General features: G+C 35.4%; 1 protein-coding gene across 1 annotated transcript in view; it reads right to left on the bottom strand.

Moving 5' to 3' along the window:
* Positions 1-25,961, bottom strand: part of DLG2 (discs large MAGUK scaffold protein 2) — a 1,856,054-nt gene that overhangs the window by 1,493,214 nt on the left and 336,879 nt on the right. Inside the window, exon 4 of the mRNA XM_081064693.1 lies at positions 255-350. Within this exon, the coding sequence (XP_080920819.1) occupies positions 255-350 (96 nt within the window). The remainder of the gene's footprint in view (positions 1-254; positions 351-25,961) is intronic.

Below are 25,961 nucleotides of genomic sequence, written 5' to 3' on the forward strand. Positions count from 1 at the left end.
GGAGAAGGGAAATGAAGTAGCTTATAAAATGGTTGTGTAAACACCAGCAACTTAAGATTCTACACCAAAACACAGAAAATAAAATTTTCAACATGAAAACATACAACTACTCAAAATGATACATGGTCAATGTCAGCTCAGTAGCAGGAGAATCCTATATGCTGACCAGGCCAAAGCCAGAAATTAGGTTACATCCCACAGAGAACGAGACATCTTGCCCATTAAACACAGAAACAAAACACTCTGACACTTACACTGGTCTTCTTGTTAGTTTCATTTTCAAAACACTGATTGTCTTCATTCTGTTCAATATGTGAAGCACTTTCCTTTGGTCCACTGCAACCTGTAAGCTAAAAAAAAAAAAAAGGCAAGTTTATAAATTCCAAAGCCTTTCACCAAGGAGTGTTGAACTTGGACGATTCAAATGTAACTTAATGATCTGGTAAAAGCTGAACATGGTTAAGCTTTTAAGAAGATGAAGATAGAAGGGTTGATGGCATCTTACGTAAGTTCCCATCTTCTTAAGAATCTCTACTCTGTGGTACCTGCTGGAGCCCACAGAAAAGCATAGGTACCAACTGACTTTGTTCTGGAATATCTTTTCAAGGATCTTTGCATAACTATAGCTTTTCATGATAGAAATAACAAGTTTTCTTACTGCTTGTTGTAAAAGATTTGTGTTCCCTAAACTGAGGGTTATTCTCCATTACGAGTAAATGTATCACATGGCCATCTTTGCATTGCCCTGTAGGAATTAGGGCTTCAGGAACTGGTTCAATAAAATGCTGTCTGGCTACCGCTATTGTTGCAAATAATAAAGTCATTTGTCTTTGTTCTAGGAGACTCTGACAGCATCCATGAAACTGTGGCAGGGTTTTTGGATTGTAAGTGCGGTAAAATCTAAGTACGGTAAAATCTTAGACCCTTCACAGTTCTTGACAGTTGTGACAAGGATAGAATGATAACAGTCATAATTTCTGGATCCTATAGACTCAGCTACACCAAACATTGTAACTAACTAAATCCATTGCACTGACTGATGGCACTTGGTATGTTATCTTCCCAGAATCTTTTTTCTATCCCACTGGCACTCAAGATCCAAGACCAATTGTTATTCATATGGCAAGACCTCTGATACATTTACAGTACTTCCTCAATACCTAAACTCCTCTGCCACCTGCCATAAAGATTTAGCTTAAGTAGTTTTTACTTTCTGATGTTCCAAGTTGTTACTATTAAGTTGGTGCAAAAGTAATTGCAGCTTTTGCAATTACTTTTAACCTTTTAAAACTCTATTACTTTTGCACCAATATAATATATTGGTAATGTTCTATTAGCTGGCAAACCAGAAGCCTCAGCCAGCAGGACTGGATAATAAACTGACAGAACTGAGGGGCAATCTGGGCAAATTCCCTTTAGCAGTCAAGGAAACACTGCTTTTTTTTAGTCTAAACCATCAAAAAGGAAACCTTGCACCATACTGGACTCTAATACTAGAGAGAGAATGGTCTCACTTGGACATTTGACTTGGTCTTTACTATCAGCTAACACACAAAATGAGGCCCCAGGCAACAGGCTGTGGTGGAAGCTCTCTGCAGGCCTTTGCACTCTGTCTTCCTTCGTAGCCCCACAACACCAATAACTCCTCTGAGCTACATACAGGTCCTTGTGAATGAAAGAGGGTGATTGGAACCTCTAGCAAAGAGCGTCAGCCTCTAAAGCGGCTAGCTCAGTGGGCTCCTCAATTCACTGCGCTTTCACTGAATGCCTGGGCCTACCTCACTCACGGATCAGCTACATGAAACCAGTGGTGTCCACTGGGGTGCTGACACAGTTTGTTCTCAGTTCCAGCTATGCAGAACTGCAGAACTGAAAACGGATGCAGTTCCTCCATTCAGGGGACAGAGTCAAGGTTGTTCTCACCGCTCGGGCCAATATACTTCCTGAATCTCAAGACTTTGACTGGCTTTACATGCTTTTGTATCCCTACCATTACTCCTTCCACTGGTAACTTCCCAACAATTTGGCTCTCATGGAAATAGTAATTTTCTTCTATACTTCACTCTTCAATAAATTAACAAATATATAAATACCTTGATTACTCTTGCTTCAAAACTACCTATCAATCTTACCTTCTCCCCAGAATCAATATTCTTGAAATACATAATAGCTGTAATAGTAATAGTAAAATAGAATAATTTAATGAAAGTTACAATAAGCTAGGGGCTTATATTCATTTATTTCATTTAGATTAAAACAAAAACCTAGAAAGTTGGCACTATAATCCTTATTTCCTGGGTGAATAAACAGAATCTAGTACTGTCTGAACACAAAGTCTGAGAACCTAACTACTACACTAAACTCCTGCATCACTTCCTTGCCACTCACTTATTCTTTAACTTTTTGAATTGTGGTCCCCAGGCTAACATCAGCAGCATCACCTGGAGACTTATTAGAAAAACAAATTCTTGGGCCTCGCCCCCAATATACTGAATCTGAAACTACAGGGGAGCGGACCTGCAACCTGTGTTTCTTGCGTGATTTTTGACACATGCTAGTTTGAAAACCATTGATCTAGATGTCAAAATGTCAAATGATTTCAGGTGCTTAAAATACTCATAAGTGAAGTGAGCCAGGTGTAAGAACTATTTAGGAAGAGATGGATGGTTCTCGGCAAAATGAGGGAGCGCATGTCCTGTCTAATATACAGTCTAGTCATTTCTAAGCATTTTTGTTACAATGAGGAAATTCAGGCCCAGTGTTGCCAGTTGTTTAGAATTTTCAAGAAAACTTGGAGGCGTGAACTTTTATGTGAAATACCTTGATTTTAAAATGTTGACCAAAGTATGTATTTTCAAAATACCATAGGAGCTAACACAAAATGGATCAAACAGAATATAAACTTAGGCTGGAATCTGCATGAGGGCAGCCAGTTTGTGACTTCCCCTTGTATCCCTGAATGCTGCCGTTTTGTCTCTGAATCCTGCGCTGGTAAAACTCACCAAGGCCCTCCCAGTCCTCACTGTCTTTCACTTTCTCTGGCATTTAAAACCATTAACTGCTTCTTCCTTCTTGAAACTTATCTCTATATTCAGAAACACATCTCTCTCATAGTTGACACCCCATCTCTAGGGTGATTGATTGCTCTTTCGCTTTCATTTCCTCTTCCTGTTTTAGCACCTGAGCTGGGTTGTTACTCCAAAATTTCTTTCCTCTATCTCTCCTTTAAATACTCACTCCCAGATGATTCTCAAATCCAGAGTTTTTCCCCCAATTTCTAGTTTTACATTTTTAATCGATTACTTGTATTTCCTCTAAAAATCACATTTGGTACTTCAAATCTGTTCAATCTAAATGGAATCATTTCCTCTTCAAAACCCACTTCTACTCCCGGGTACCCCATTTCTGCCACTACCCAAATTTAAGGGTTACACGTATTCCCCTCTCCTCCATAACGCCTGTGCTGATCCTTCCTCTTTCTCCAGCTAGATGGGGCAGTCTCATTTTATGATGCCCTCCTTTACATTCCTATAAGGATTAATCCACCTGGTTTCTTTTAAGAAATTAGAATATAAACAAAAGAAAAAATGAACTTAGCACTATTTTTGTTTGTCTTATCCACTCACGTAGATTTTAAGCTCCTCGAAGGCAATGAGTGTACTACTACCTTCACACCCCTCATGTGCCTGAACAAAATAAATGTGCAGAGATATCTATGGAATTATTTAATGATACAGTGTTTACACAGATGTATTCTGCATTACACAATGTCCTGAACAAACATTTACCAACTTTACTATAAATGGATTCATCTTTTATGTATATTAGAGAACTTTTCTATTTAAAAGAATCTTATCGTAAATGTTTTTTATAATCTGTAAACTCTTTTGTGAGATAAATAAGCACTTCTGTTTTGTAGCTTTTTTTGTTTTATTTGTATGTTTATTTATTTATACTGTTGTTGTCAAACCTGGAATTTTTTTCTTTGAAAATAAATGTTAGTACTGGTGAGCATCATGCACAAAATCTGTGTCAAGAACCAGAAGTCTTATAAACTCCAAAAAGTAAGTCAAACAAACTGTATGATGCCAAGGCACTAGACAGCACTGCCCCTGCCATTCTCTGTGAACGTGAACTATACTGATTAGCCTCAGGCATATCCCAGTTGAGCTCTGGAGTAGTGAAATCGTATTACTATTTTCTGGCCTTTATATTTATGAAACACCTGTTTTACTTCACTTTGTAATAGCCTCTTCAGACATAAGGAACATTGCAAACTACAGAAGTGTGAGGTTAAATATTTTTCACATCTTAGGAAACAACATGTAATGCTAGTTTTATAGATTCTAGCTCAGCATTACAAACAACTGATGATTTTAAACTAAACCATTTTCATCTACTGAGAGAATAGGAAATTCCATTATTGTATATATATATATCCTAAAAATAAAGGCCTCAGGATTCCTTTAAAAGCTAGAGGCAGAAACAAACCAGGCACTACCTAAGAGCTCAAGAGAAGAGAGCACCAGTTTTCAAGAAAGGTCCTCAGTCTGTTTATTGATTTAACCTTCATTAAATTCTATTACAGGAAAGGCATTAAACTAGATGTTACGGGGAAAGCACAAATAAGATGTGGTCCATGAATAACAGCAACAACAAATTTAATTAAAAAAAGAGAGCAAGATATACACAAAAGTCACTATAAAATCAGGGAGAAGGCTATCAGTGTCAAAAAAGAAGTACAGATAAAGTGCTCTAGAGATTCAAAAGAAGTTCAGTTCAATAAATATTTAAATAATGCTTACTCTGCCAGTCCTTTGAGAAACTTAAGAGCAAAGTAGGTGAGACAACTATGTAAACTGACAATTCCAATTCCGGTTTGAAGTACAGAACCATACAAAAAAAACCCAACCAAACAAACAAACAATAATGCTATGGAAAACAAGTTGGGACATTAGCAGAGCCACAGAACAATATAATAGAATGAAGTAGTTGAAGAACTACATTTACCTTGTGTTGCTCAACCACGAGACAAGGAGTTGTAAAGAATAAAACAGAAAAGGTAATAAGCAGAAACCATTTTAGGAGGGTTTTAGACATTAAGTCAAAGAATTTAGATATATCATGGGAAATATGAAATGAAAGAAGGGTTGAGGGGAGATACAACAGGGAAGTAGAAGAGGACTCAAAAGGCAGAAATATATAAAAAGTTAAGATCACACAGACATATTAGCCTTATTTATTCACTGTTTTATACTATTTACTTAATTTTAAAATTCATTTTGAAATGAATTCAGGCTGACAAAATGTTGCAGAAATGGGACAAAGAATACCACGCTCCCCTCACACACAGTTCCAAATGTTAATATTATAGATAACTATAGTACAATTATCAAAATCAAGAAAATAACATTGACACAATATTATCATCTAATATACAGACCTTACTCCAATTTTACCAACTATTCTCCTAATATCATTAGGTTTGGGTCCAGGATCTACTCCGGGATCATTTATTACATTATTTTTATGTATTTGTAATTTCCTTTAATCTGGAACAATTCAGTCTTCCTTTGTCTTTTAAAATCTTGTTACTTTGAAAAGTACTGGACAGATATTTTGTCAAAATTCTTAATTTTGTTTGGCTAATACTTCCTCATGATTAAATTCAACTTATACACACATCACAAAATTACCAGATTAATAATGTGTGTTTCTCAGTATGCCATTATCAGGAAGCACGTGTTGTCCGTTTGTCCCATGGACTGGTAACATTACTTTTGATCACTTGCTTAGGTGGTTCTGCCAGATTTCTTCACTGTAAAGTTAATATTTTTCCCTGAGTAATTAACAAGAATCTTGTAGAAGACAATATAAATTTGGATAAAATCCTGTTTTTCACCCACTGTCACTCACTAATTGTAGTATACATTGATCATTCTTGCTTGAAAATGATTACTATTGATGTTGCCTGTGGTGATTTTCTCATCTTCTGTGCTTGTTAGTTGGCATTCTCCTGTATGGAAGAGCTTTCTCTTCTTCTTCATTTGTTTATTCATTCATTCGCATGTTTTTTACAAGATTTTTATTTTATTGTATGGGTTATAATCTGTGACTATTCTTACGTATTTTCTTTTTCAAATTATCCCAAATTTGGCCATTGGGATTTTCTTCAAGTGGGCCCTGTGTCCTTTTGAAATATATCCATTCAGGTTTAAGTACTTCACTTACTTTCTGGCAAAGGGGGATGTTTTAGGCTCATCTTGTACTTGCTTTCTTTGCTTCAGCATTGCTAACCATACAAAAAAACATATATATTCAGAGAAGAATTGCTCTCCTCCTATTCCTTTTATTCCAATATAACCATCCTTTGTAAATAACCAGTATCACTAATGTCTGACTTATCCTTCTTATTTTGATTCTTGCACAAATGAGGAAATATACGTATGTGTTTTTCTCCTTTCTTACATGAAAGATAGCACATTATAGTTATTCTTTGGCACTTTGTTTCTTTCACTTTAACAGTATATGCTAGAAATAACTCTATATTTGTTCATAGAAGTCTTTCCCCTTTTTTTGCACCCCTTCATAGTAGTTAGCCAGGCTTTTTAAAGGTATAGAATGACAAAGACTTCTGCTTCCAGCCACAATAGGTACCTGTTAATAGATAAAACTAACTACCACAAACTGGATAAAAAAATACATGATGCAACATTTCAGATTTTGGACAACAGACAATGCAGGAGTGTGATTCCCTGAGAAAACAGAAGCATATAAGGTGAGCCACAAATTTCTCAGAATTTCTGCCTGTAGGTACTTTCCACACTCAGGAAGTAGTAGAGGCCAAATAAATAAAAGTGGCCTTTCTGTGCTGAAAAGATTTAAGCCCAGAATTTAGAACTGCTAAAGGAGATGAAATTTGCAAAGAAGGTACCAAAAGGAGAAATCTTAGAAGAGAAATTTCTCTAGAAACTTGCATCGGGTTTCTCTTAAGTCTTTGGCTTAATAAAATTATTCCCATACAGAGAGAAAAAGTCTTCAATGCCTGGAATAAAATAGCTCCTGGGGCCCTGTAAGATTAATAGCAATTCCAGAGGTTGCACAATGCTTGAAGATATGTCATCTGACCAGCCAGAGGGGAAAGAAAATACTCAAAAGTCCAGGAATTCAAATTGAGGAACTGAAAAGTCATGGTTAAGGAATAGAGCTATCCTATACTTAGAACAATGTCTATCTAAACCTTCTATAGCAAAGCTTAAAAAACAAACCTTGAAAGAATTACATTCATCTGTCAGTAAATTAACAGCCTGCTAGAACAAAAATCAGTACTATTTAAAGGACAACAAAATCCAAACTCTCAAAATGAAGAATGCATAGTATTCAGTATGTAGTCAAATTTACTAGTCATGCAAAGAAGCAGAAAACTGTGACATATAGCTAAAGGGGGAAAGCCAAATCAACACAAACAGATCCAAATATGTCAAAAATGTTAGAATTAACTAACAAAAATTTTAAAACAGCTACTATAAGTATGTGTAAGAATTTAAAAGAAAAAATGAACATAATGAGTGAACAGATGAGAGAATAGTAATAGAGAAAGGAAGGTATAAAAAGAGAACAGAACAGAAATTCTAGACCTAAAAAATTCAATATACATGTACCAAAAAAATAAATAAATAAAATACTGAATGGGTTTAACAGAGGGTTGGGTACCACCAAAGAAATATCAGTGAATTTAAGGATGAGGCAATCAAAATCATCCATAGAAACAAACTAAAATACAGACATTTAAAAAGACCTGCAGAAAAATAGCTCATAGTCTAATATATATGTAATTGAAGTTCCAAAAGAAGAGTAAAGAAAGATTTGGGTAAAAAACATTTAAAGAGATAGTGACTGAAATTTTTCCCAACACATTGCAAATATAAACCTAGAGATCCAAGAATCTCAACAAATCCCACAGAGGATAAACACATGATAGCATATCATAATCAAATTAATAGAAACCAAAGATAAACAAACAAATCTTAAAAGTAGTCGGTAAAATAAATATAATGTATACTGAGAACAAAAATAAAAATGATTGATGACTTCTTATCAGGAACAAAGTAATCCAGAATACAATTGAAAGATATTTTTTAAGTATTGCAAGAAAAATCAAACCAACCAACCAACCAACAAACAAACAAACAAAAACTCTTCCCATTCTGCAATTCTATATCCAACAAAAATATTCTTCAAAAAATTGAAGAATAAAGATGTTTTCTCATTTAAAAAAAATGTGAGAAAGCTCATCACCGAAAGAACTTAACACAAGACATATTTTAAAAAGTTCTTTAAGCTGAAGAAAGATGATACAAAATAGATATTCAGATCTATACTAGGGAATGAAAAGTACCAAAAATAATAAACATGTAGATAGATATTTTTTCCCTCATATCTTAATGTTTTTCCCTCATATCTTCAAATTTTTAAAAACAAAATGTCAACAATGTATTATGGGGTTTACAGTATATGTAGAAGTAAAATGAATGACAATGATGGTACAAAGAATAGGCAGTGGTAAATGGAAGTATACTATTGTAATGTTCTTACATTATATGTGGAGTGGCAAAATATTACCTCATAGTAATCGTGTGATAAATCAAGGATGTATATTGTAATACATAGGACAACCACTAAAATATAAAGCTAACAGAGGTGATAAAATGGAATTCTAATAAATATTCAGTTAATCCAAAAGAAGGTAAGAAAAGAAAAGAGAAGAGACCATCATTGTCATCATCATTAACAATAACAAGGATGGGACACAGAAAACTAAGTTAGGCTTACTACAGATTCAGATCTTATTCCATCAGTGACTAGAATAAAGGAAAATAGAAAGCACCATGGAATGATAAACCAGAGAAGAAAATGTTAATGAATAAGAACTAATCTGGACGTAAAATCTAAAAATTATTTCCTCAATTGAATTTGTGAATTTGTCAATTCAACTATTATAGTGACCACCTACTCTGTGCAAGCATAGGAGAATCACTGTTTAATAAAACAGGACAACAGTCATGGTGTGCTGCGCCCCCTGCAACTAACAATGGCAACTGGACCTGGAGCTGAGCTGCGCCCTCAACAACTAAGATTGAAAGAACAACTTGACTTGGAAAAAAATCCTGGAAGTACACACTGTTTCCCAATAAAGTCCTGTTCCCCTTCCCCAATAAAATCTTTAAAAAACAAAACAAAACAAAACAAAAAAACCAAACAGGACAACTGTCCTTAAGTTACAGACTGCTTACTTGAGAAGATAGACCCTAAACAACTAGATACAAAACTCTGTGATAAAAGTTGTGAATAATTCTGCTTAGAGAAGAAAACAAGTATCAAGAGAATAACAAAATGTGTATTAATGCATGCCCAGGCATTTAATGAAATACACAAATTATATTATTTAACTACCAAACCTATAAAAATATATACAATACAAAGCAGTGTTAGCAATAGTTTGGGGAACATGTACTATTGTTCATAGTAGGATTGACTGTAAGTCAGTACAAAAATTCTGAAAAGTGACTGGGAAATATCTTTCAAAGGCCTTGAAAATACAGTTATCCATTAACCCAGTAACTTTACTTATAGAAATATATCCTAAGGAAATAATTAGTGATGCACATAAAATGTATGTACAAGGATGTTCATTATAATCTGTTAATCATAGTGAAATAACTTATGCGTCCTAAATAGGAGAAAGAAATAATAAATAGTTCTTATCAAGATGCTTATCAAAATAAATAGTTTTCTATTAAGATGACCTAGTGAATTTATGTTTACATCACACTCCTTTTGTTCTAAATACTCAGCAATAATAGTTACTACCTATATAAAGGTGAAAAACAAACTGTATATCTGGAATCTAAAACAATATAAATACTTCTGTGGATCAGAAATAAAATAAAATAAAATAAACATTCAAAAAATGGGGACAGACAACCAATCTTGGTTTGGGGCACAGCCACTCAAGGCATCTCCAAGTACAGAACAGGCAGCAGCTATCTGTGGATTGCTTTGTGGCTCATTTCAGGTGGCCCTGGTCAGGGCACAGGCTGCAGCTTAACTTGGCCTATGTGGTCTCCTCCCAGGAGGCCCAGGGCCTGGCACTTCCAGTGCCCAGCTTTGAACCGAGCCAAAGCATCAACCAGTCACCTCTGAATATGACACACACAAGGGCAAACTGGGCAGGGACAAAAGTCTTGCTAAAGTGAATCCTGGTCTGTAGGGTCAGCCCCCGCTCAACAGCTCCTCCACTGTAGTCACAACCAGTCTTCACAACCAATCAGAATGAGGGTGAGTCCCTTCCATTGACTTGCAAACAGCAACCAAGGATGAACTACAAGAGGGTACACACAACCCATATAAGGGACACACCTGGAGTAAGCACCTGGAGCAAGCAAGCGAAAAAGAGGATTTACAAAGATTAGCTCATTGCCAATAACTGAGTCAACCAGAATGTTGGCTCTACAATAAAGACAGAAAAATAAAATACTGTTGCAAGGCCTGATCTGGACTGAAAGGAAGCCCAAGAGGTCAAATGGGTGTGATCACAAAATTCCATACAGGAATTACTCTCCATGAATTTACACCAGTAAAAATAAATGACTAATCAAATAAATGAGTGAAAAGGGAAAGCTCTTCCTTATAGGAAAATGCTGCTTAATAAGTATAGAAAAAAATGAAGGAATTAGAAAATCACTAACTGGTAACCTCTATAGTAATAATTGTCTCAGGCAAGAATGGTCAATGAATGCTAAAATTAGTAAATAGAAGTGGGTAAAACGCAGGATACTTATCTAATTACTAATTACTCAGGAAAAATAGTAACTTTTCACTGGAGAATCTGGAAGCTATCTTAATTAAGTGAACAAAGTTTGCATAATCAGTGGTTGGACAAACAGATACTTTACTTTCCGAGATCATATCTCTCTTTTACAGTTCTTCTGCCATATATGCATAATCTGAATTTAATGAAAAGGAAACACCAGGAAAACCCAAATAGAAAACTATTTTCCAAAGCGTCCTCTGATAGAAAAAGCTTTTAAGGAACTGACCAAGGTAAATAAAGTATGCACTCAGACATATGGCAATAAAACTGACAATCATCAGAGATAAAGAGCAAATCTAATGAACTGCTAGAGAGAAAAGACTGATTAATTATAGTAAAACAATTAAAATAAGCAGATTCTCCTCAGCAATAATAGAGTCCAAAAGAAAACAGAATATATGTTCACAGTGGCAAGAGAAATTAACTGCTAGCCTAAAAGTGTATACACAGCTAAATTATCATGCAACAGGAAAGGTACAAGCATACAAATATTAAGATAATTTAACAACCAAGTTCATTACAAAAATAATGATTAAAGGATGTACTTCAGTCAGAAGAAGAGTGAACTCACAGGAACACAACTACATGGATCAATGGTGAACAAAGAAATTAATAAAGCATATCATAAATTTAATAAACCATTGGTTTTCAATAAAAATTAATGTCTATGTTCAAATGAGGGTAACAAGTTGGGAGATTGGGCTGTTCAATAAGTTGAAGTGCATTAACATCCTTGTCATATTTGAAAGAGAGCAAAACTTAACTTAAATTTCTTAAGAGTAATTTATAGATTATTATGTGTGTCGAAAAGATAATTAATAAAAGAATAGAAATACAATCAGAAGTTTCCAAACCAGCAAACAATAAAACAGACATATAGAAATATTTTCAGTACAGCAGGAGATAGAAATGGGTGGACAGTCAACAAACAAATAAGAACCTGTGTCCCAACCAGACAGAAAATATCTAAATATTTTGGAATCCACAATAAATGCAAATAAACTAAACTTACTTCTGTAAAATAGATATCAGACTGGACAAAATAAACGGCTAGTAGGAAGTGGGGGTGTTTTTTCCTTACATGGTCTCGCTCCAGAGTCCATATTCTTAGCCAACGTTCTCTTCTGCAATGACTCAATATAGTCATACAATCAAATGGTATGTGCCTATTAAAAGTTATGCTATAGAAAAATCTTTATGGATATAAAAATGCCAGCAGAATTATTTTAAAGGAAAAAAGAATGTGACAAAAGCACATGTACTAATGATATGCAAAGTGTGTTAAAAACAAAATACACACACACACACACACACGCACTGCAGGGGGAAAAAAGTCCACCAAACTATAGTTTTGCTTAATTTTGGACTTTGTGATAATAGGTGACATGTATTTTGTTCTTTATACATTTCTATATTTCCCACAGTGAATACTCTGATATTTTTATTAAACCTTGCTTTAATGAGCCTTGTACAGTGCCTGGCACAGAGTCCAAGCTTTACTAATGTTTAAGGAAAAGAAGCAGAACTACAAAGTCTCATTAACTAAAAATTAGTGCCAGCTACTGAACTGGGGATGCTGTGTTACCCATCCACAGCCTGATCCTAGAGGCAGACAAATTGCCTATTTTCTATACGATACAGCAATGCATGAGAAAGAGCTGAAATTCTTAAAATCTCCCTCCTTGTGTTATTTTCAGGATCTGATTTTTGGATCCAACCTAAACTGTAGCTTCAGAAAAACCCTGAAAATAAAGGCCTTAGCTGTAGAAATGTAGTTAAATATTAGCACGAAATGGAACATAGAGCTCAGGAATGTCAGACCTGCAAATATATTCATGGAGATTGCCACCTAGAGACTAACTCTCTCACTTTTATACATCAGAGACAAAGATTCACAGAGGCAAAGACTTGGCCAATGTTACACAAAGTTTCATTAAGCAGAACCTAGACTGAAATTCAGTTTTCCTACAAAAAAAAAAAAGCCACAATAGGGGCTTATTGAGGTTGAATTACTTGCCCCAAATTACTTTGCTACCAAAAGGCAGCACCAGGATTCTCGTTTGGTTTAATGAGATTCCAAAAATCCTTCCTCTTTATGAATTATGATCAAATAGACAATTCTTCAATTGTTCAATGAAACAATTTGATTGATAAATCTAACAAATATTCGTTCAATAATTTTATTCACCTAATACTTCCATTTTACTAGCACTACAAGAGAAGTAATTTATTTCTGGTTTGATGCTGTTTTTCCCATTACTGGTAAAAATATATATATTTTTTTAAATTATGATTTAAATTTTATCCCTTAAAGAATGCTCCATTTCTTTTGTTGTTGTTTAATTTTCTGTGACTTACTCTGAAAGACCCTGTACTTTTAAAAAGCACGTGTGGTGTCCTATAATTGCAGTTATCCTTTTGTAATTGAATGTTGCTCCCATCCCCTTGCTATACTATTTCTCTCCACCAGCACCGCACACAAACGCACAGCAATAGTAGCACTTGTAACTTGGCACAAGCGCTTAGCCTGAACGACTAATGTTGTTTGCCTGCCTCCCTGTTAAACACATTTTTATATTTAGAATGTACTTGTAGCACAGCCACTTCCTACGTGAAAGGAGAATTTTGTTGTGGTGTGACTCGTTTTTTTAGCAGATAGAACAAATGCAAAATCTCCTCCCTATTAGCTTGATGTTTTTAACCAGGTATGGTCCTGGATGAAAGATCCCGAAGGAATGTAACAGAAGTCACCTTTCCTTAGAGGCTCCCAGGAAATGCTTTCGCCCAGTTCTATACATTATAAGCATCTAGGCAAGGAGACTGCACACCATTTTGCTCCTGTATTTTCATATTTGCCTCACCTTTGTGATGTGGAAATGTGTACACTAATGAAGAAAGTACGCATTCTAATGGGTGAGACCAAAATAGATTTTAGTTTTCCAATACATTTTTTCAGTTGGTTAGATGTGAAAGATTAACATTTGTTTGTAATGTCCTTATACCCATTGTAGGACCCATTCTAGGTACTCTGACCTCTATGATGTCAATTTATTTTTCACAGATGTCTTACTAGGGGACTATCAACCCATTTTATTATGAATCTCAGTGGCTAAGTAACTCGTCCAAAGAGTCACACAGCTAAAAGAGGATGGAGTCTGAATTGAAACCCAAGTCTGCCTTTTGCTCTGTACATTGAAGGACACTTCTCATCTTAATCTAAAAAATGTTCATCAAGTGGAGAAGAAAAATGAAATGCAACGAGAAATATACTTTTTATTTAGCCTGCCATATTACAGTTGCTAAGGAAATACTGAATCAGTTAGTTGTTCTAGAATTGAACCACTTACTTTACAATTTTTATTTAAGACACACAGAACTCCTTTTTAAAAGCATTAAAAGACTTTAAAATGTGCGCTTTCTGACATAATTATCTGCATATGTGTGTGTGACAGAGAGAGAGAGAGAGACAGAGAGACAGAGAGACAGAGAGAGACAGAGACAGAGAGAGACAGAGACAGAGAGAGGTGAGAGAGATTGACTTACAGGCATATAGACACGTCTGTGTGAACATGCATAGTTAGCTATTATTCTTATATTATTCTTAGGTGGAAATCACTCCCCAGCAGCAAATCCAGAAATTCAGCTGGGAGATAGAAGGGTGGGAAGCCACATTTAGGAAATTACTGGCAAAGTAAAAATCCTGATGATTAAAAACAGGAAAGAAAGAAAGAAAGGGGGTGGGGGAGACACAGAAGACACTTCAAAGCAAGTGCATCAAATTACCATGGCAACCAAAGCATGTGGGTTGAAATTTATGTCTCCATTGTTCCAGCAGAGAGGTTCTAAATGACCCCCTAGTGGCCTGACGGAGTCATGCATCTCTCTGAATGCTGTGGCTTGTTACTTGAGAATGCTTTAGGCATTGAGAAAGAAGGGAATCACAGCAACTTTGTCAGTCCCAGCCTCCTCAGTCCCTCACAAGCGAAGACACTTGTTTCTGAAGGTACAACACTCTCATTTCCAGAGTCAGTCCAGACCAAGCCTCGCAGAATATTAGCACTCTTACATTCATTTATGGCTGAGAAGAGCAGCTATGTGCATTACTGTCTCAAGTCAAAGGACCAGAGTGCCTGGAATCAGCTCGGAACACTTCTATGTTCTCTCCTAGACCCACCTATGTTTTCCTGCTAGGACAAAAGTTTGCCTTGATTCCCAGGCAAATTGGACAGGATGCTAAAATTCTAATTAGCACTTGCCAATCCGCACTATCATTTAACACCACCATCAACCACAACCGTCTGATATCAATGACATGTATTGAAAGAATTGCATTTATTATCTCTAATACTAATTTAAAAACCCCAAACAGGTGTTATCTGTAGGTGCTCAGTTAATACGTTTTCATTAATACGTTGCACATACATTGGAAACTGAGCTTCAGAGAAGTTAAGTGACTTTTTCAAGTTAAGTGACTTTTTTTTTACTTTTTCAAGGTCCCAAAACAGAGCCAAAATTTGACTCCAGATCTGACGATAAAGCCTTTGCCAGGAGGATTTCTTTTATCACATGAAGCCTCATCTTGTGGTTGGGTCCATGTCCTAACACAAACACCCTCAAAGAAACTCGAGACAACTCTGAATACTGTGGCTTCCTGAAGGCTCTTCTGCATATGCCTATTTACTGCACTGGGCAGGCTGAGATACCAGGGATAATAATGCGTATGCAAATGAAGTCCAAATTAGCCCTGCTCCTTTTCCTTCCCCTGAACATTAGATTACTGAGTAAGAGAGGACGCTGCTCTAATCTGTGCTCCTTACCTTACCGGCACTCCAATGGCCTTCCGTGAAAGGGAATAGGAGGAGGAGAAGGCAACTAAGATATTTGGAACATCCATACATCATAGGTGAACATTATCCAAGGCCTTTGGAATATATCATCTCACTAAATTCCTCCCCCCAAAAAGCTACGGGCTGATTATTTTCATCCCTATTTTATAGATCTGACAACTAAGAATCCGCAGACAAGTCATTTCCCAGGGTTACACAGTAATTACTAGAGTCTAACCACGTCTCTTTGACCCTCGTCTCTTGCCTTTTTACCTTTATTCTCTGGCATGACTCTCAACACAGCCTGTTCAAGTTATAACAATCTTTAGAGCTGGAAAGGACTAGAATATATTCATTCTAAGTGATGTTAATTAGTTGTTTCTATCAGTAGCGTTAAAAGCAATAAAAATAGAGGAAACTGTAGGAGTTAGATGCACAAATAAAAACAAATATATGTATAACCCAATATCTCATTCTAGACAAGGGGACTTTTGACAAAGATTTTCCCTTTCCTTTGGAGTAAATCAACTTAGATTAGGGAATTCTACTAAACCAGGATTTCATTTTCGTAATCAATGAGCTCACATTTTGTGTTGAAGTCACATGTTGACTAAGGGAGCCAGTAACAGCAGATTTTGGTTTAAATATACGGTGGCACCACCGAACCGTTGTCTCCAACTAAGACGGGTTGAAGCCATGCATGGAGATACAACAGCAACGCAAACTGCCCGTTTCCCTCATTCGATACAGCAAAGGTTCGCTCTTTCTGTCAGAGTGAAATTAGATAATCACTAGCCACCTTCCATGTCATAGAGGTAATAGCATTTGGACATAAATTAATACACATAATTAAAATTTTAATATAAACTTGTATTAGAATTTAGACCACCATTTTCCTTATTACACTTCTGTAATAGAAGCTTCTTTGGAGAAAAATAAAAGCAAATTACCAGTTTCCAGTAGAACAAATGTGAATAGAATAAATTTAACAACTATACTGTGTTATCATAGCAACCAAAGTTTAAAAAAAAAACTGATGTGATAAAAAATGACACAAGAGAACAAATGCATCAAGTTGTTATGGCAACTGAGGAATGTGGGTTGAAATTTATGTATCTAGAATCCAAGAGAATATTTTAAGCAACTAAAATAAACATTTGCTTATTAAAATATCCCCCAAATAGTACTTATCTAGAACATTAAAGTGTTTTCATTACTTTGTCTGCTTTTTCTTTTATTTCCAATGGTTGATTTTAAATTGTGAGCATTTGTATTTTCAGCTCAGCTTGCTTTTTGGCAACTAATACAGCAAGATGAAATCTGGTTTACAGAAAACGGTGCAAATTTCAGTTTCAAAATAGCATCCTCAATCATGTTTAGGTTTCTTTTAGTCTTTTAATCTTCTTTTAACAAAATGTCTGTACTATCTGCTTTTTCTTCTTAAAGAAGAATTTCTTCCTTACTTGATGAATCAAATTCATTATGTTCTCTTTACCTGACTTTGGAGGTCTTCCTTTGAGGGAAGATGTGGGTTGAATAATAATATAATAAACTTGGATATTTAGAAAGCCTTCTAACACACACACACACACACACACACACACACACACACACACACACACAGACTTCTTTTAGTAGCATAACTAGTTGTTTTGGACTAAGCTTTCTTAGTGGAATGCCTCAATTTTCCACATGCTTTGCTCATGCTTATGTAGAATATCTCACTGTGAGGGCAGGAATGGTGACATTCTCCCGTGACTCCATGTATTTTTATAAAAGTTTTTCCCATTGCCATTCATACTCTGCCTCCCATCCTTCTGTCTATTTGATTCTGAATCATCCTTTAAAATGTAGTTTAGATGTACCTTCCCACAGTCAACCCATTTGAGCCACGTGTCCTCCATCTCTGTCCTCATAGTACCCTGTGCATACTTTAGCTAAATGTCATCATCCTCATCAAAATCAACATCATCATAATAGCTATCACTTATTAAGCATTATCTATGCTCCAGTGACTCTGCTAAGTGCTTCTCAAATAGTGTTTCATTGAATCTTCACAAAAATTCTACAAGGCAAAAACCATTTGACAAGTATGGAAAATGGGGCCCCCTGTTTAAGCCACTTGATTTAGATCACATACTGAGTGAGTTACGGAAAGGAGATTTGAATTCATGTCAATGAAACATCGAAGTCCATGTTCCTTATCTTTTAGCCAATCATTGAAAATTTCCCTTCGGTTTGTCTCCCCATTAGACTGAAGTGTTTGGGATTGCTCTTGTGACTGCACTGTAGTTTTATGAACAAAATGTCTTGGCTCTCATGTCTCTTGCACTGACCAATAGAAATATAATATGAACCACGAATGCCAACCATATACAAAATTTTAAATTTTCTAGTAGACACATTAAAAAAGTAAAAAGAAATTAGTATATTTTATTTAACCATATACATATATATGTATATATATATATATAATATTACCATTTCTACATGTAATCAATATAAAAATTATTAATGCGATACATTGCTTTTTCAGTACTAAATCTTCAAAAATCTGCTGCTATGTATCTTGTATGTACATATCTCAATTCAAACATGTGGCCAGTGGTGACCACATAGGACAGGGCAGTTTTAATCCATGTCTAAAAATTACACACTCAAAAAGTGCTCAATACAAGTTTGTTGAACAAATAAATGGATGAACGTAATGCCCAGAAATGGGGACTTGTTGATTTGCATTGTAGAAAAGGTGCATTGTAGTTCACCTTTGTGAAACCCTTAAAGATCCATTTGTGAGGAAGTTAAAAGTGGCAATTTTTAAAAAGAGCGTACACAAGTTATCAGGGCATACATGTTGTGATAATTCCAGGATTACTTCTATATCCTGAACTATCATGGATAATCACTTGCTGAGCCACTTGTTTTAATTGAATTAAAAAAAAAAACTGAGTCAAAAATCTGACCATCCAGTCTATCACATCTCAATGGTAATAGTAAGTATTTCTAAAACTAACCAGGGAGTGGGGTGGGAATTTATAAAATAAAATGGACATTTGCTAAAACTGCACATAATAAAATTGTTCTTGACTAAAAATAAACTTCAGAAATTTAGATCTTTACAGTTTGACTTGGGAAAGATTGACTTGATAGAAAAAATGGCACATGTTCCCAACCATAACAGCAGCAGTTCACCAGGGCAGGAGTTACACTCTATAAAATTTTACATGGCCAAAGAAAGAAAGAAAACAAATAAACATAAAAGATCAATGAGTCAAATGTTTTAAAAGCTTTACAGACGTCATAATGGTTAGACATTTGTGAAACTAATATAAAATGATAGTCAACTGTAACTGAAGAAATTAAATGAATAATGGAAAAGTTGTGAACGAGATGTAAGATATATCAAAAAATAAAAAATTGCCCAGGAATCCATGTTTGGATAATGAAATTATAAATACATTAAGAAAGTCGCTGTTTTGAAAACCAGTATGGTAGTTATTTGTGGAGGGAAAGATTGTAATAGGGCTCGTAGAGGGGCTTCTGGAGTGGCTGGCAATGTTATTTTTTTTGACATTCTTGTGTTTAATAATTCTTAAACTATACTCTGTTTTTGTAGGGTTTTCTGGGCCTATGTTTTATTTTACAATAAAAAAAATTAGAGCAATAAAAATAAAATAAAACCGAGGTGGAAAAATGACCCAGGTTAAAATAATTATAGTAAAATAGAAATAAAATTTTAAAGGTTAGAAATGGAGGTGGCCCTTCTGGAACAGTGAAATGAGGAACCTACATAGCAAATCCTCTCCTTACAAAGCAATGATAAAATTAGACAAAATTCCTGTAAATAACCATTTTAGGAATCTGGAAATTGACCTGATGCATGCAACAAAGTTTGAAGTGCTTACTCATTAAAAAATATTCAACCTAGGGTAAGAGCACTGGAAATCAGCACCATTCTTACCTGGGCATACTCCCTCCTATCTCTAGTCCTCCCAACACAATTAGTTTATTGTTCTACCAAATGGGAAAAGTTATAAAAATTAGTATCTTTGCTACCTCAGAGGATTTACTTGATTTGAAGTGGACTGTGAAAAAAAAAATCCATATTCAGTAGCATTTGCCGTAATAGTAGCAATCCTGTGTCAAACAGAGAAAGCCAGTGGCTCAGCTGACCTGAGGTTGTGGTCCTGGAAAACACCCACAAACCAGTCAGAAGTTTAACAGGGGGATTTAGAAAATAAGATACCCATACAGGGTCCTGATAAGTCAGTCACACAATCTTTTTTGACAGTAAAGCCTTGAAACTGCTCACAGGAAACCAGAGAGGGGCCCTAGCCCCTACACACACACCTGGCTGAGTGTAGAGCTCAATGCAGAGGAGACATAAGGGTGTCTGAAGAACACAACAGTTGACACTGACTTGTAACCTGCTTTAATTTTAAATGCACTCCCCAATCCAAACACGGATTCATCCATGTTGAATGGAAGCCTTACTGACTTAAGGTATTTAGACAAATGCTGACCAAACATTGGCTGACCACTAAGCTATGCTGACATAGACATACCTCAAGGAAGCTAGGCTTTCACATAAAAAAAGAATTAAAAACCTGGGGGGAGTTTTTATATATATGACAAAAAATCCATATCCAACCCATAAAAGAAATACTTAACAAATTAGGCTTCATCAAAATTAAAAGTCTTTCATAGTGTTGTATAAAAGGCTCTGTTCAGAAGATGAAACACAAGCCACAAATTTGGAGAAAATGTTTGCAAATCACATAACAAACAAAGGACTTTCATTGAGGATATATAAAGAACTCCCCAAAATCAACAGCAGGAATACGACCCAATTTAAAAAATGGGCAAGTGATTTGAACAGACACTTCACCAAAGAAGATATAAGGATAGCAAATAAACACATGTGAGGGAGATCAACATCATTGCTATCTAGGAATGCAAATTAAAATTTGATGAGACACCACTACATACCTACATACCTACATATGTTAGCCATAAAAATGGCTAACATACAAATGACCGACAATCGCTAGTACTGATGAGGAGGCAGTGCAATTAGATCTCTCATACATCGCTGATGGGAATGCAAAATGGTACAGCCATTCTGGAAAGAATTATAAAGTCGAACACGTACCAAATGACACAGAAATCCCACTCCTGGGTATTTACTCTAGAAAAATGGAAATTTATGTTTATACAAAACCTGTATGTGCCATTTTATAAATGCTCTATGCATAATCACCCAAACTGGAAACAGCACAAACAGCCTTCAAGGGGTGCATGGATAAACTGTGGCACATCCACTTAGTATAAGGCTACTTGGCATGAAAAAAAAATCAAACTATTGATACACAAAATATCTTAGAAAAAAATCAAACTATTGACACACAATAGCTTGAATGTATCTCAGGGCATTATGCTGAGTGAAAGAAGGTAGTCTCAAAAGATTACATACTGTTAGATTCCATTTATTTTTTTTTTCTTTTCTTTCTTTCATTCTTTCTTTTTTTTTTAGATAATTATCATGTGTTTAGATTCTTTAGGGAGAAAATGGTGCTCTCTGAAGCATTTGGAAGGTTAAACCTTTTAAGGTGGTCGCAGCTTTAGAGTAGTGCTGGGACTTTGGCTGTTGGAAATGGGCAGTACAGGGTAGAAAACGTCGTAAAGGATGCATTCTTCATGGGAGGGTACTCAAGGTCTCTCGTTTGTGTCCTGACACAGCAGAAAAAAAGAGCAGTATGAGTGTCATTGCCTGTAATATTATGTCCAGAGTATTAAAGGACTGTTTGGGATTCCCAGTTCCTATTTTACTCTGGATACACTCTTATGTATTGAGATGTCCCAAAATATTGTCATTTGATCCTGATGTTGACTGCCAAGGAAGTGACTTTTCATCAGACACCCTGCAGGAGAGAATTCTGTAAAGCCTTTGCAATTTTTCCTTTCCACCTTTCCCCATTTATATATTTTTGTAAAGAAAAACTATAGCATTGGAGGATGGATCAATATTGTTTATAGGCTGGAAGTAGGGAGATGCGGGTGATTATAGAGGATCAGCGTGAGGGAATTTTGGGGGTGATTGAATTGTTCTATGTCATGATTATGAATGTGGTTAAATGTGTTAAAATTCATAGAACTGTATGCCAAAAAAATTCATCTTTACTTTATGACAATTTAAAAAAATTAAATAAGAAAACCATTATTAAATTCTATACTCACAATTTATATAAATACCTCAATAAAGCTTTAATGAAATAAAAGTTACTGGAAAAACTAAAACAACCTAATGTAGGCAGTGATACAGACCCTTCAGGAATGAAAGTTTGATTCATCCCAGCAGACAAGGAACCATTAATACTTCAGACACTAGGATATACATTCAGTATAGAAAATTCATAAGAAGGATCAAGTTGATTTAACAGTTTAACCCAGAAAACTCTAAACTCTTCCTTATAAAAATCACTGGGATGGCCCTAGTAAAGTATTCACATTCATAAACTAAATGTTTAAACATTCTTGGGATCAGAATGTCTGGACCTAAGTATCTCCTGAGTCAAAATTGTGTGCCATAACTTTCTATATATTTTGCTAAGACATTTTTGGACCCAGTAGTAGAACAGAATACCAGAAATTAAATGTCTATCTTTTTTAAACCAATACTATGCCATCAGTGTCATATCCTGCTCCTCACTACACACACACACACACACACACACACACACACACGCACACACATACAGTCACACACTCATACACACTCAAACTCCACTGGCCATAAAACTCAGTCTCTATGGAATGCAAGAAATAAAAAGTATTAGCTAGGATGAAAAGTTTTACTAACATGCTCCCAGCTAAATTCATGGCAAGAAAATCTTTATCCCATCACTAATTTTCAGTGCATGGAGGGGCATTGTAGAAAACCTTGGGATTGTGACAGCAATTTGCTTCAATGAGGCTTCCTAGCTTTTCTCCCTCAAAGACATAGCTCATATACCAACTATGACCCAGTATATGGATTTGTTGTCCAGGGCTTTTTCCCATGCACAGAGATGGCAGAAATAAATGGTCAGCCGTACCATTGCTAGATAGGCAACAGTTGAATATATATTGAATACCCTCTACATGCCTCCTAAGAGTTTACACGCATTATTTAATTCTCAGAATAAGTTTGAGAGGTAGCTATTATTCTTCTCATATTATCCTAAGATTTATGAGGCTCAGAAGTGTTAAATAATTTTCCAAAATTAATGTAGTTACCTTACAATATCCAAAGAAAAATGTATCATTGCTATTCTATAGGTGAGAGAAGCGAAGTGACTCATTCAAGGTTATGTAAATAGGAAGGAATTGAACACGAATCAGAATGTAATTTGATTTGACAACAAATTTATATGCTTATTAAGGTCAAGTCAGAGGTAAGAGCATAGATCTAATTGCTGGAGAACATAGGTTGAAATAATTGAATATAGATAGGCTTTGAAGACAAAAAGACTTAAGGTGATATTCCATCCTTTCCACTTAACTAGTACAATAACCTTGGGCACATTACTTAATCTCCTTATGCCTTGGTTTCCTCACCTATAAAACGTGAATAACAATATACTTACATCAAAGGGTAGTTGTAAGTATAAAGGAGATAAAACAAGTATTGTGTTTGGAACATAGTGATTACTTCCTAGAAATAGCTATTATCATCATTATGATCTTGCATCATTAATTTCAATCAAATTAATTCATCAGAAAATCTCTGATGGGACTGTGACACCACATTAGTTACCTTTATTGAATAGAGAGAGGAGGTCAAGTGCCTAGAACTATGGCTACAGAACCACGGGAGTGCCTGATTGGCCAGGGAATGTAGTGACAGACCTGAGACTCTTGAGGTGGACATAAGTGGAAGAGTCATTGCAGTGGGAAGTGGAGGAGGATTCAGATTTCATAGGTACTTATTAAATGCTAGAAACTATGATAGCTACCTTACATTCTTCATCTTATTTGATCTAGAAGCAGGAGAGTCTATTTTTCCTTCTAATTTTTCATTACAGTCCAATATATCATCAAATCCTGCTATTGTTTCCCTTTGAAATTTATCTGCGATTCTTTGTCTCCTGCTGTTCTTCTCATTCCTTCCGCCACCTCCCTGAATCAAGGACTCATCCCCTTCCACTCAGATGCTTGACCAGGATTGTCACAGCATGCACTCTGTTCCCCACGTGAAACCCTCCCAGGTCCTTAAGTCAGCACGGAGAGCAAGAAGACTATGGATGAAGACAGGACTTGTTCTGTTTGCTCTGCTTTCTATTAAGATATAATTGACATATAGCATTAAGTTGTACAATGTGTGGTTTGATATACTTATATACCACAAAATGGTTACCACTATAGCATTCGATAACATTGACATTACATGGCGTAACTACCACTTTTTTTTATGGTGCTAACAATTAAGATCTACTCTCATAGCTGCTGACAAGTACATACTACAGAATTATTAACTGTGATCATCATGCAGTACCCTAGATGCCCAGAATTTATTCATCTTAAAACTGCAAATTTGTACTCTGACCATCATCTCCTCATTTCCCCCACACTCCAGGCCCTGGTAACCATGAGTCTAGTTTCTGTTGTATGAGTTTGGCATTTTTAGATTCCAAATATAAGTGATATCATATAGTGTCTATTACTGGCTGACTTATTTTACTTAGCATAATGCCAACAGTATCAACCCATGTTGTCACAAATGTCCTTTTTTCATGGTTGAATAATAGTTGTGTGTATGTGTGTATGTGTGTGTGTATGTGTGTGTGTCCTAATTCACATCTTATTTATCCATTCATCCATTAACAGACACAGATTATTTCTATGATTTGGATATTATGAATAACGTTAAACTAAACATGGGAGTACAGCTATCTCTTCCATATATAATACTTTTTTTCATTTCTTTTAGATGTGTATAACCAGAAGTGGAATTGCTGGATCATATAGTACTTCTATTTTTAATTTTTTGAGGAACCTCCATATATTTCCAATAGTGGCTGCACCAATTTATATGCCCATCAACAATGCACAAGCAATCCTTTTTCTCCATATCCTTGCCTACATTTGTTATCATATGTGTTTGTGATAAGAGATATTCTAATAATTATGTAGTGCTATCTCATTATTGTTTGACTTGCATTTCTCTGATGAGTATTAATGTTGAGCACTTTTTTTCATGTACCCACTTGCCATTTGTATGTATTCTTTGGAAAAATGTCTATTCGGTTTCTCTGGCCTTTTTTTTGGATTGTTTATTTTTTGCTATTAGATAATACCTATGAATTCTTTATAAATTTTGGATATTACCCCCTTAGATATATGGTTTGAAAATATTTTCTTCCATTCTATAGGTTGCCTTTTCATTTTGATGATGGTTTCCTTTGCTGTGAAGAGTTTTTTTAGTCACTTGGTAATTTTTTGTTGTTGCCTTTCCTTTGGAGTCAAATCCAAAAAAATCATTGCCAAGGCCAATGTTCAGGAGCTCATCTCCCTGTTTTCTTCTAGGGGTTTTATGGTTTCAGGTCCTACATTCAAGTCTTTAATCCATTTGAGTTGATTTTTGTGTATAGCAAAATATAGGCGTCCAATTTCATTCTTTTGCATGTGGCTATACAGTTTGCCCAACACCATTTATTGAAGACACTATTCTTTTCCCATTGTATATTCTTGGCTTTGTTGTCATAAACTTATTGACCATATATGTATGTTTTTTCCTAGGCTCTCTATTCTGTTCCATTGATCTGTGTGTTTGTTTTTATGCCAATATTATACTGTTTTGATTAACCTAACTTTGTAATATAGTTTGAAATAGGAAAATGTTTTAGAGATTTTGCCATCACTAAAAATGGGGAGTTGCCTAAATAGTTTTAAAATAGAAAAATTTTTGGAAAGTACAATTTCATACACATTGATTTTTTTGACTGTGAGGTATATAATCACTATACAAGCACCATTAATTATTTTAGATAAAATATTAATTCTTTTTGGGGCTATCTTTAAATAATCATTTTTCTTTGGAATGAGAATTTTTGCACTACATAGTTTCATGAAGTCTAGCAAACTTAACCCAGCTTTGACTCCTTTTATACTTAGAGAAACTGACACACAGAAGATGAAGTGATTGCTCAAGGTCATAAAACCTATGACAAAAACGACATCTGAATCCCAGTCCGTTCACTTCCATTCCAGTGGTCCTCCCACTA

This window comes from Rhinolophus hipposideros (genome assembly GCF_964194185.1).
Source record: "Rhinolophus hipposideros genome assembly, chromosome: 10".
In the NCBI taxonomy this organism is placed as follows: domain Eukaryota; kingdom Metazoa; phylum Chordata; class Mammalia; order Chiroptera; family Rhinolophidae; genus Rhinolophus; species Rhinolophus hipposideros.